Source organism: Oncorhynchus mykiss, chromosome 9 (genome assembly GCF_057628025.1).
Source record: "Oncorhynchus mykiss isolate SJ-2025 chromosome 9, ASM5762802v1, whole genome shotgun sequence".
Lineage (NCBI taxonomy): Eukaryota > Metazoa > Chordata > Actinopteri > Salmoniformes > Salmonidae > Oncorhynchus > Oncorhynchus mykiss.
This window is the reverse complement of record NC_143030.1, coordinates 9,997,311-10,010,137: the sequence shown is the minus strand read 5'-3', so window position 1 is coordinate 10,010,137 and position 12,827 is coordinate 9,997,311. Positions and strand designations below refer to the sequence as shown.

General features: G+C 44.1%; 1 protein-coding gene across 1 annotated transcript in view; it reads left to right on the top strand.

The window, feature by feature from the left end:
- The window catches only part of LOC110531382 (circularly permutated Ras protein 1), a 28,759-nt gene that overhangs the window by 8,591 nt on the left and 7,341 nt on the right, over positions 1-12,827 (top strand). Inside the window, exons 5-12 of the mRNA XM_090183409.1 lie at positions 84-184; positions 875-1,087; positions 1,385-1,432; positions 6,182-6,271; positions 8,461-8,612; positions 9,283-9,364; positions 9,535-9,662; positions 10,171-10,255. Coding sequence (XP_090039535.1) covers positions 84-184; positions 875-1,087; positions 1,385-1,432; positions 6,182-6,271; positions 8,461-8,612; positions 9,283-9,364; positions 9,535-9,662; positions 10,171-10,255 — 899 coding nt within the window. The remainder of the gene's footprint in view (positions 1-83; positions 185-874; positions 1,088-1,384; positions 1,433-6,181; positions 6,272-8,460; positions 8,613-9,282; positions 9,365-9,534; positions 9,663-10,170; positions 10,256-12,827) is intronic.

Genomic DNA, 12,827 nt, shown 5'->3' with positions numbered 1-12,827 from the left:
ACACACACACACACACACACACACACACACACACACACACACACACACACACACACATAATTATCTCTCCCTCCACTCCACAGCATCTGGCATCCAGAGCACTCAGAGTCCAGTGAAGCATTGTGGGAGATGTAGTGCTGCCCTGTCCTCCCTGAGCTCTGTACATAACACACAGGACACTGCCGTGAGTTAACACTCTCGCGCTCTCTCTCTCTTTCCATCTCTCTTTCTCTCTCACACACTGTCTCTCTCTCTCTGTCTCTCACATACTGTCTCTCTCTCTCAATTAAATTCAATTCAAGGGGCTTCATTGGCATGGGAAATATGTGATAACATTGCCTAAGCAAGTGAGGAGGATAATATACAAAAGTGAAATAAACAATAAAAATGAACAGTAAACATTACACTCACAGAAGTTCAAAAAGAATAACGACATTACAAATGTCATATTATGTATATAGACAGTGTTGTAACAATGTACAAATGGTTAAAGTACAAAAGCATAAATATGGGTTGTATTTACAACGGTGTTTGTTCTTCACTGGTTGACCTTTTCTTTCTTGCTGCTGTATCTCTCTCTCTCTCTCTCTCTCTCTCTCTCTCTCTCTCTCCCTCTCTCTCTCTCTCTCCCTCTCTCTCTCTCTCTCTGTCTCTCTCTCTCTTTGTCTCTCTCTCTTTCTCTCTCTTTCTGTGTCTCTCTCTCTCTCTCTCTCTCTCTCTCTCTCTGTGTCTCTCTCTCTCTCTGTGTCTCTCTCTCTCTCTCTCTCTCTCTCTCTGTCTCTGTCTCTCTCTCTCTCTCTCTCTCTCTGTCTCTCTCTCTCTCTCTCTCTCTCTCTGTCTCTCTCTCTCTCTCTCTCTCTCTCTCTCTCTCAAGGTGTGGCAGTGTGAGTTCTGTGGTCTCCAGAACAACCTGTCTACCCCAGACCTGAAAGTTGGTTCCAAGGTGGGCCTGAAGGTTAGAGGAGCTCCTAGAGGGAGAGATGTGATCTACCTCCCCCGTCAGACAGACCAGGACTACGAGAACCTGGAGGATGTCATGGTGGTCTTCTGTGTTGATATATCTGGGAGCATGAGCGCCACCTCTGAGGTGTGTTGTCCGTCTGTCCTGTCTGTCTGTCTGTATCTGTCTGGATTTGTCCACCTTTCTGTCTGTCTGTCTGTCTGTCTGTCTGTCTGTCTGTCTGTCTGTCTGTCTGTCTGTATGTCTGTCTGTCTGTCTGTCTGTCTGTCTGTCTGTCTGTCTGTCTGTCTGTCTGTCTGTCTGTCTGTATGTATTTGTCTGTATTTGTCTGTCTGTCTGTCTGTCTGTCTGTATGTCTGTCTGTCTGTCTACAAGCTGTATCTCTATCCCATTGCATCTATATTTTCTTTATTTTCTTCCCAGGTCTCCCCAGGGAATGCTAGGTCACCAACCTATGTCTCCAGACTACAGGTACGTTCGTTAGTTCCAGTGTTCAGATTCTGTATTTATATAAGAGGGACTGGCCTTTTTCAAATCAAACTTTATTGGTCGCATACACAGTTTAGCAGATGTTATAGCCCATGCAGTGACATGTTTCATTAACTGGCTCATAACAATGCAGTCAAATGTCAAAGAAGTTGATAAAAAAATAAAAAAGAAAGAAAGAAATCAAGAAACGTCAGAACAAATCTAATTATCAACCCAAATAGCACTGCAATGGTAATCCAAATGCATTCTAGAAGTCTGTAGACTGGATGAATTTCCAGAAGCTATACTAAGAATGATATTTACAGCAGGAGATATATTGTATTATTATATTAGATATATTAGACCGAGCTGTGAGTCCATTATATAAATAAATATGCGGTGTGTATAAATTGAAACAGGAAGAGACCAGAAGTTCAATGACTCTAAGATGGGACAGCAGTGTTGGCTGTGTGTGTGTGTGTGTGTGTGTGTGTGTGTGTGTGTGTGTGTGTGTGCGTGTGTGTGTGTGTGTGTGTGTGTGTGTGTGTGTGTGTGTGTGTGTGTGTATGTGTGTGTGAGTGAGTGAATGTGTAGCAACTAGTAGACGGTTTGTGATTGGCTGTTCAACAGTCTGATGGTAATAGAAGCTGTTCAACAGTCTGATGGTGATAGAAGCTGTTCAACAGTCTGATGGTCTGGTGATAGAAGCTGTTCAACAGTCTGATGGTAATAGAAGCTGTCCAACAGTCTGATGGTCTGGTAATAGAAGCTGTTTAACAGTCTGATGGTAATAGAAGCTGTCCAACAGTCTGATGGTAATAGAAGCTGTTCAACAGTCTGATGGTAATAGAAGCTGTTCAACAGTCTGATGGTCTGGTGATAGAAGCTGTTCAACAGTCTGATGGTCTGGTGATAGAAGCTGTCCAACAGTCTGATGGTCTGGTAATAGAAGCTGTTTAACAGTCTGATGGTAATAGAAGCTGTCCAACAGTCTGATGGTAATAGAAGCTGTTTAACAGTCTGATGGTAATAGAAGCTGTCCAACAGTCTGATGGTAATAGAAGCTGTTCAACAGTCTGATGGTAATAGAAGCTGTTCAACAGTCTGATGGTCTGGTGATAGAAGCTGTTCAACAGTCTGATGGTAATAGAAACTGTTCAACAGTCTGATGGTGATAGAAGCTGTTTAACAGTCTGATGGTGATAGAAGCTGTCCAACAGTCTGATGGTGATAGAAGCTGTCCAACAGTCTGATGGTAATAGAAGCTGTTCAACAGTCTGATGGTCTGGTGATAGAAGCTGTTCAACAGTCTGATGGTGATAGAAGCTGTTCAACAGTCTGATGGTAATAGAAGCTGTTCAACAGTCTGATGGTGATAGAAGCTGTTCAACAGTCTGATGGTAATAGAAGCTGTTTAACAGTCTGATGGTGATAGAAGCTGTTTAACAGTCTGATGGTAATAGAAGCTGTTCAACAGTCTGATGGTGATAGAAGCTGTTCAACAGTCTGATGGCCTGGTGATAGAAGCTGTTCAACAGTCTGATGGTAATAGAAGCTGTCCAACAGTCTGATGGTAATAGAAGCTGTTCAACAGTCTGATGGTCTGGTGATAGAAGCTGTTCAACAGTCTGATGGTGATAGAAGCTGTTCAACAGTCTGATGGTAATAGAAGCTGTTCAACAGTCTGATGGTGATAGAAGCTGTTCAACAGTCTGATGGTAATAGAAGCTGTTTAACAGTCTGATGGTGATAGAAGCTGTTTAACAGTCTGATGGTAATAGAAGCTGTTCAACAGTCTGATGGTGATAGAAGCTGTTCAACAGTCTGATGGCCTGGTGATAGAAGCTGTTCAACAGTCTGATGGTAATAGAAGCTGTTCAACAGTCTGGTGGTAATAGAAGCTGTTCAACAGTCTGATGGTGATAGAAGCTGTTCAACAGTCTGATGGTAATATAAGCTGTTTAACAGTCTGGTGGTAATAGAAGCTGTTCAACAGTCTGATGGTGATAGAAGCTGTTCAACAGTCTGATGGTGATAGAAGCTGTTCAACAGTCTGATGGTCTGGTAATAGAAGCTGTTCAACAGTCTGATGGTGATAGAAGCTGTTCAACAGTCTGATGGTCTGGTAATAGAAGCTGTTCAACAGTCTGATGGTGATAGAAGCTGTTCAACAGTCTGATGGTAATAGAAGCTGTCCAACAGTCTGATGGTGATAGAAGATGTGTTTTTAGTCTCTCGGTCTTAGCTGTGATGCACCTGTACTGTCTTAGTCTATCGGTAGCCGAGTGAAGAGTCAGTGGCTTCGGACTTATGAATGTCCTGGAGGGCAGGCAGCGTGCCTTCAGCAATGCGTTGGGCTGACCGCACCACCCTCTGAAGAGCCCTGCGGTTGAGGGTGGTGCAGTTGTCGTGCCAGGCGGTGATGCACAACAGAATGATCTCAATGGTACGTTTGTAAAAGTTTGTGAGGGTCTAAGGGGCCAATGCCGAATTTCTTCAGCCTCCTGTGGTTGTAGAGATGCTGTTGTGCCTTCATTCAGTCCATTTCAGGTCCCCAGCGATGTGTACGCCGAGAAACTTTAAGAGGAGCTTTGTATCCGTCTCAGAATGGAGAAAAAAACAATAGTATAATGTATTTTTCCTGCAAGTGGGGGCAAGTGATGTGTTTTTTGGAATTTCAGGAGAACTTTCTTTAAATGTCCTTATACAATGAATGCAGCCTCGGGATATGCTGTTTCCAAATTGTTTAAAGTCCCGTGTAATTCCTTGAGTGCCAGCGTGGTGTCAGCTTGGGGGGGGGGGGGGGGGGGGGGGGATGTACACAGCAGTGAATTCTCTCGGGCGATAATGGGGTCGTCCTTTGAACGTGAGGTATTTCAGGTCAAGAGGACTGAAACTCTTAAGGGTTTGTACATTCCTACAATCACACTGTGAGTTGCTGTTCACGAAACACACTCCTCCGCCTTTTTCCCCTCTCCACGCAATGTATGGAAAACCCCGCAGGCTGTACAGCCTGATCACGTACCTCCCCTGTCAGCTGAGTCTCTGTGAAGCAGATTAGGTTACATTAGGCTAGATTAGGTTGTGAATCTCATATCGCTCTGGTAGGAAATCCACGCTCTAATCTCGCAAAGTTTTTTGTCCAGAGACTAATCTAGTAGGAAGTGGAGGGTAGAACGCCAGTTCGCCTTCCCCTTCGCCTTCTACTGCAGTGTCTTTTTTTGGAAAAAAAAGGCTCCCGTGATGAATTAATGTCTTTGGGTAATCCAGACAAAGAATCCAGCTCCGGAAAGTTGAATTTGTAAATATTAATCTTCAATCTGATATCCAGAAGTGTCTGTTGGTCATAGGAAATAATACTAGAAACCTTCTGATCAAATTATGTAAAAAAATAACACTAAAATAAACAAAAGACTGCAAAGTTGTCTGGGAGCTAGCAACAGGGCGGCCATCTTGTTCCATCACTTCAGATGGAATGCAGTCTAGAAATGTGGAATGCGGCTATCTTCTGTAAACCACCCTACCTTGTCACAACACAACTGATTGGCTCAAACGCATTAAGAAGGAGAGAAATTCCACAAATTAACTTTTAATAAGGCACACCTATTAATTTAAATGCATCCCAGGTGATCATAAAGCTGGTTGAGAGAATGCGAATCTCAAACATAGAATATTTTTTGATTTGTTTAACACTTTTTTGGTTACTACATGATTCCATATGTGTTATTTCGTAGTTTTTATGTCTTCACTATTATTCTACAATGTAGTCAATAGTACAAATAAAGAAAAACCCTTGAATGGGTAGGTGTTCTAGAACTTTTTCTACAAGGTGTTCTAGAACTTTTTCTACAAGGTGTTCTAGAACTTTTTCTACAAGGTGTTCTAGAACTTTTTCTACAAGGTGTTCTAGAAATTTTTCTACAAGGTGTTCTAGAAATTTTTCTCCAAGGTGTTCTAGACATTTTTCTACAAGGTGTTCTAGAACTTTTTCTACAAGGTGTTCTAGAACTTTTTCTCCAAGGTGTTCTAGAACTTTTTCTCCAAGGTGTTCTAGAACTTTTTCTACAAGGTGTTCTAGAACTTTTTCTCCAAGGTGTTCTAGAACTTTTTCTACAAGGTGTTCTAGAACTTTTTCTCCAAGGTGTTCTAGAAATTTTTCTCCAAAGTGTTCTAGAACTTTTTCTACAAGGTGTTCTAGAACTTTTTCTATAAGGTGTTCTAGAACTTTTGACTTGCAATGTATACAAAAGTATGTGGACACATCTTAAAATTAGTGGATTCGGGGAAGGCCCCTTCCTGTTTCAGCATGACAATGCCCCTCGTGCACATTGTGAGGTCCATACAGAAATGGTTTGTTAATAAGATCGGTGTGGAAGAGCTTGACTGGCCAGTATAGAGCCTTGACCTCAACCCCATCAAACACCTTCGGGATGAATTGGAACGCCGACTGCGAGTCAGGCCTAATCGCCCCAACATCAGTACCTGACCTCACTAATGCACTTGTTCCAACATCTAGTAGAAAGCCTTCCCAGAAGAGTGGAGGCTGTTATAGTAGCAATGTTCCAACATCTAGTGGAAAGCCTTCCCAGAAGAGTGGAGGCTGTTATAGCAGCAAAGGGGGAACCAACTCCATATTAAGGCCCCTGATTTTGGAATTCGATGTTTGACGAACAGGTGTCCACATACTTTTGGCAACGTAGTGTATGCCAATGCTCTCTCTCTCTCTCTCTCTCTCTCTCTCTCTGTGTGTAGAGTATTCAGGATGCCCTCCAGAGGGCGCTGTCCTCTCTGCTGCAGACCTCACCTCACCGCAGAGTCGCCATGGTTACCTTCAATGACCAGGTACTGATTGATTTTTGGGAGAGAGTTTGGAGGGAGGGAGGGAAACAGGTCCTTTTGTGACAGGACTGTATATATATCATATATATATATATATATATATATATATATATCACTATATATAGACTTTGTTTTTTTCCTACTGTGTTATTGACTGTACGCTTGTTTATTCCATGTGGAACTCTGTGTTGTTGTTTGTGTCGCACTGCTTTATCTTGGCCAGGTCTCAGTTGTAGATGAGAACTTGTTCTCAACTAGCCAACCTGGTTAAATAAAGGTGAAATAAAATAAATTATACATTTTTGAAACCAATACTTCAAATTTTTAATCAGGCCCACCACCGCTGTGTCGTCTGCAAACCTGATGATTGAGTTGGAGGCGTGCATGGCCACACAGTCATAGGTGAATCCTTGTGGGGCCTCTGTGTTGAGGGTCAGCGTAGTGGAGGTGTTATTGCCTACCTTCACCACCTGGGGGCGGCCCGTCAGAAAGTCCAGGACCCAGTAGCACAGGGCGGGGTTCAAAGTATTATCGTGTCACATTGCCTCAGCCTGGGAAAACTACTGCTACCCGGTTGTGTATGACACAGATTTAGTGAACCGTAGTGGTGTATTTTAAGTTATGACAAGAGTCCTTTGATTGCATGAATCATCCGTGTACAGAACAATGTTGAGAAACTTACCGTCTGTTGATTTTTGAGATGATTGTATCAAGAACTAAAGAATGATAGATAGTGGTGAGTGCTTGTGTTGCACGCGTACGTGTGTGTTGTGTGCACACGTGCAGGGGTGTGTGTTTGATCGATAGTGTCAACAATGATTAAATGGTGGCTCTTCCCTTTTAATGTATATAAAGGTGCGTGAGTTTCAAGTTTTCGAGAAGCTATTTTTCCCCCCACCCAATTTATTTTTCTTTTATGATAAATTATTTCATTGCAATTCAACACCACTTTACATGACTGGAGACATAATTAGCAGAATCTTTAATGGTTATAAAAACAAACTGAGAGCAGATATAATTGGCCTCATCTTGAATACATTCATCTAATGTAGGGCTACGAAAAGGGGGGACACTTACAGAGCCTTGCAAACGTATTCAGACCCCTTGGCCTTGCAAACGTATTCAGACCCCTTGGCCTTGCCAACGTATTCAGACCCCTTGGCCTTGCAAACGTATTCAGACCCCTTGGCCTTGCAAACGTATTCAGACCCCTTGGCCTTGCCAACGTATTCAGACCCCTTGGCCTTGCCAACGTATTCAGACCCCTTGGCCTTGCCAACGTATTCAGACCCCTTGGCCTTGCCAACGTATTCAGACCCCTTGGCCTTGCCAACCTACCTGTCTACCTGTCTACCTATCTACCTATCTACTTACTAACCTGCATACCTGTCTACCTATCTACCTATCTACTTACTAACCTGCATACCTGTCTACCTATCTACCTATCTACTTACTAACCTGCATACCTGTCTACCTATCTACCTATCTACTTACTAACCTGCATACCTGTCTACCTATCTACCTATCTACTTACTAACCTGCATACCTGTCTACCTATCTACCTATCTACTTACTAACCTGCATACCTGTCTACCTATCTACCTATCTACTTACTAACCTGCATACCTGTCTACCTATCTACCTATCTACTTACTAACCTGCATACCTGTCTACCTATCTACCTATCTACTTACTAACCTGCCTACCTGTCTACCTGCCTACCTATCTACTTACTAACCTGCCTACCTGTCTACCTGCCTACTTTCTTTATTGGTATGATAATTATCTCTCTCTTGCTCTCTCTGTATGGTGATGGTTCAGGTTCACCAGTCTCTCTGAGGGACTGGGCTATCAATAACACTCCCTCCCCATCCCCTCCCTCTCTCCCTCTGTAGGTAGTAGTGTATGGTTCAGGTTCAGGTTCACCAGTCTCTCTGAGGGACTGGGCTATCAATAACACTCCCTCCCCATCCCCTCCCTCTCTCCCTCTGTAGGTAGTAGTGTATGGTGATGGTTCAGGTGTACCAGTCTCTCTGAGGGACTGGGCTATCAATAACACTCCCTCCCCATCCCCTCCCTCTCTCCCTCTGTAGGTAGTAGTGTATGGTGATGGTTCAGGTTCACCAGTCTCTCTGAGGGACTGGGCTATCAATAACACTCCCTCCCCATCCCCTCCCTCTCTCCCTCTGTAGGTAGTAGTGTATGGTGATGGTTCAGGTGTACCAGTCTCTCTGAGGGACTGGGCTCTAGTTGATTCTGACTACCTGAGACAACAGGGTAAACAGTACAACACTCCACACTGTATAGCTGAGAGCTACCAACACCTCTCACTGAGAGTCAAAGAGTGAGTCTGTCTGTCTGGTTGACTGTCTGACTGCCTGTCTGTCTGTCTGACTGACTGTCTGTCTGATTGACTGTCTGACTGTCTGTCTGGCTGTGTGCTTGGCTGGCTGGCTGTGTGCTTGTCTGGCTCTCTGCCTGGTTGGTTGTCTGTCTGTCTGTCTGTCTGTCTGTTTGTCTGATTGACTGTCTGACTGTCTGTCTGGCTGTGTGCTTGGCTGGCTGGCTGTGTGCTTGTCTGGCTCTCTGCCTGGTTGGTTGTCTGTCTGTCTGTCTGTCTGTCTGTCTGTCTGTTTGTCTGATTGACTGTCTGACTGGCTGGCTGGCTGTGTGCTTGGCTGGCTGGCTGTGTGCTTGTCTGGCTCTCTGCCTGACTGGTTGACTGGCTGACTGGCTGGCTGGCTGTCTCTGTCTGTCTGTCTGTCTCTGTCTGGCTGTATAACTGTCTGGTTGACTGTTTGACTGGCTAGCTGACTGTCTGGTTGACTGTTTGACTGGCTAGCTGACTGTCTGGTTGACTGTTTTACTGGCTAGTTGACTGTCTGGTTGACTGTTTGACTGGCTAGCTGACTGTCTGGTTGACTGTTTGACTGGCTAGCTGACTGTCTGGTTGACTGTTTGACTGGCTAGCTGACTGGCTGCCTGTCTTATTAAAACTGTATCTCCCTCTCCAGGCTGAGGGAGCATGGAGCTACAGCGCTGGGTCCTGCTGCCTTGGTCTCCGTTGCTATGGCGTCTCGATACGTGGGGTCAAAGGTCAGAGCTGAGCATTCCATCCAATACCAGTTCACTTCCTGTCTCACAGCCAATCCGATGCCTGGTTGACATTCTGACAGCATGTCCCATTTCTGTCTGTTTGACAACTCCTATGTTATTGTTGCGACCATTTACAATCTTTCTGTGTTCTGTGATTGGTTGACCTCTAGGTGATCCTGTGTACAGACGGACGAGCTAACATCGGATTGGGTCTAATGGAGGAGAGTCCCACCCCTTTCTCCTCCCCCCAGTCACCTTACTTCTACAGACAGCTAGCCCACGAGGCAGCTAACAGCGGGTTAGTGTACCCCCGAAATACCTCCATGTACCCTCTATATACCACCGAAACCCATGTACCCCTAAATACAATACAATGCACCCCCAATCATCCACGCCCAAAAGCTTATCACAAAACTCCCAAATATCAAAACCCATAAAGCACCAAAACCTGGGTGGACAACCTGGGTGGACAGCAGAGGACTGTTTACCCACTGGTCTAGCGGGGGGGGGGGGGGGGCACAAGTTTTGGGGACCCCCCCAGATAGCATATGAACACATCATAAGCCATGGAATAAATGTTTAGAATTACAGGACTGACTGACTGATTGGCTGACTGACTGACTGATTGGCTGACTGACTGGCTGACTGACTGATTGACTGACTGATTGATTGACTGACTGATTGGCTGACTGACTGACTGACTGACTGACTGATTGACTGACTGACTAATTTACTGCCTGATTGACTGACTCATTTACTGACTAACTGCCTGATTGACTGACTGATTATATTACCTGTTTCTGCAGTGTGATAGTGTCAGTGATGACATTTGAGGGAACAGACTGCAGGTTGGCTGAGGTGGGACTACTGGCAGACCAGACTGGAGGCAGGGTGAGACTCACTCACACACAACAGATCTGCCCAGTCATGGACCCACACACACACACACACACACACACAGACACAGACACAGACACACACACACACACACACACACACACACACACACACACACACACACACACACACACACACACACACACACACACACACACACACACACACACACACACACACACACACACACACACACGCCTGTGTAAATGTCTCGGATAGCATCAGCCTAAGGAATCAAAAACAGAAACATTAAGGTAGAGTTTTGGCAGCCTCTGTGGCAGCACATGCCAGGAATGCCAGGAGTGTGAGTGTGTGAGTTTAGCCATTGAGGTGATGAGAGATGTGCTTCCTTCCTTGTTTGTTTGTTACTTCAACAGTGTTCTAGAACACCTCGGTCTTCTCTGTCTCTAGTCTTTCTCATTGGATGATTGGTTTAGTATGTGAAAGTTCATTCGACTCTCTCTCTCTCTCTCTCTCTCTCTCTCTCTCTCTCTCTTTCTCTTCTTTCCCTCTGCACACGCCATCTCTTCTGCATCTCTCTTCCACTCCCCCTCTTCTCACCAGTCCTTTCCCACCCTTTCAATTCAATTCAATTCAATTCAAGGGGCTTTATTGCCATGGGAAACATTTCTCTACCTCTCACCCTTTCCTTCTCCTCCTCCTCCCCCTCTTCCTCCTCCATGTCAGTCCAGAATATACAGTGCCTTGCGAAAGTATTCGGCCCCCTTGAACTTTGCGACCTTTTGCCACATTTCAGGCTTCAAACATAAAGATATAAAACTGTATTTTTTTGTGAAGAATCAACAACAAGTGGGACACAATCATGAAGTGGAAGGACATTTATTGGATATTTCTAACTTTTTTAACAAATCAAAAACTGAAAAATTGGGCGTGCAAAATTATTCAGCCCCTTTACTTTCAGTGCAGCAAACTCTCTCCAGAAGTTCAGTGAGGATCTCTGAATGATCTAATGTTGACCTAAATGACTAATGATGATAAATACAATCCACCTGTGTGTAATCAAGTCTCCGTATAAATGCACCTGCACTGTGATAGTCTCAGAGGTCCGTTAAAAGCGCAGAGAGCATCATGAAGAACAAGGAACACACCAGGCAGGTCCGAGATACTGTTGTGAAGAAGTTTAAAGCCGGATTTGGATACAAAAAGATTTCCAAAGCTTTAAACATCCCAAGGAGCACTGTGCAAGCGATAATATTGAAATGGAAGGAGTATCAGACCGCTGCAAATCTACCAAGACCTGGCCGTCCCTCTAAACTTTCAGCTCATACAAGGAGAAGACTGATCAGAGATGCGGCCAAGAGGCCCATGATCACTCTGGATGAACTGCAGAGATCTACAGCTGAGGTGGGAGACTCTGTCCATAGGACAACAATCAGTCGTATATTGCACAAATCTGGCCTTTATGGAAGAGTGGCAAGAAGAAAGCCATTTCTTAAAGATATCCATAAAAAGTGTTGTTTAAAGTTTGCCACAAGCCACCTGGGAGACACACCAAACATGTGGAAGAAGGTGCTCTGGTCAGATGAAACCAAAATGGAACTTTTTGGCAACAATGCAAAACGTTATGTTTGGCGTAAAAGCAACACAGCTGAACACACCATCCCCACTGTCAAACATGGTGGTGGTAGCATCATGGTTTGGGCCTGCTTTTCTTCAGCAGGGACAGGGAAGATGGTAAAAATTGATGGGAAGATGGATGGAGCCAAATACAGGACCATTCTGGAAGAAAACCTGATGGAGTCTGCAAAAGACCTGAGACTGGGACGGAGATTTGTCTTCCAACAAGACAATGATCCAAAACATAAAGCAAAATCTACAATGGAATGGTTCAAAAATAAACATATCCAGGTGTTAGAATGACCAAGTCAAAGTCCAGACCTGAATCCAATCGAGAATCTGTGGAAAGAACTGAAAACTGCTGTTCACAAATGCTCTCCATCCAACCTCACTGTGCTCGAGCTGTTTTGCAAGGAGGAATGGGAAAAAATTTCAGTCTCTCGATGTGCAAAACTGATAGAGACATACCCCAAGCGACTTACAGCTGTAATCGCAGCAAAAGGTGGCGCTACAAAATATTAACTTAAGGGGGCTGAATAATTTTGCACGCCCAATTTTTCAGTTTTTGATTTGTTAAAAAAGTTTGAAATATCCAATAAATGTCGTTCCACTTCATGATTGTGTCCCACTTGTTGTTGATTCTTCACAAAAAAATACAGTTTTATATCTTTATGTTTGAAGCCTGAAATGTGGCAAAAGGTCGCAAAGTTCAAGGGGGCCGAATACTTTCGCAAGGCACTGTATATGCCACTGGCACATGTACAGTGAGGGGGAAAAAGTATTTGATCCCCTGCTGATTTTGTACGTTTGTCCACTGACAAAGAAATGATCAGTCTGTAATTTTAATCGTAGGTTTATTTGAACAGTGAGAGACAGAATAACAAAAAAATACAGAAAAACGCTTGTCAAAAATGTTATAAATTGATTTGCATTTTAAAGAAATAAGTATTTGACCCTTCTGCAAAACATAACTTAGTACTTGGTGGCA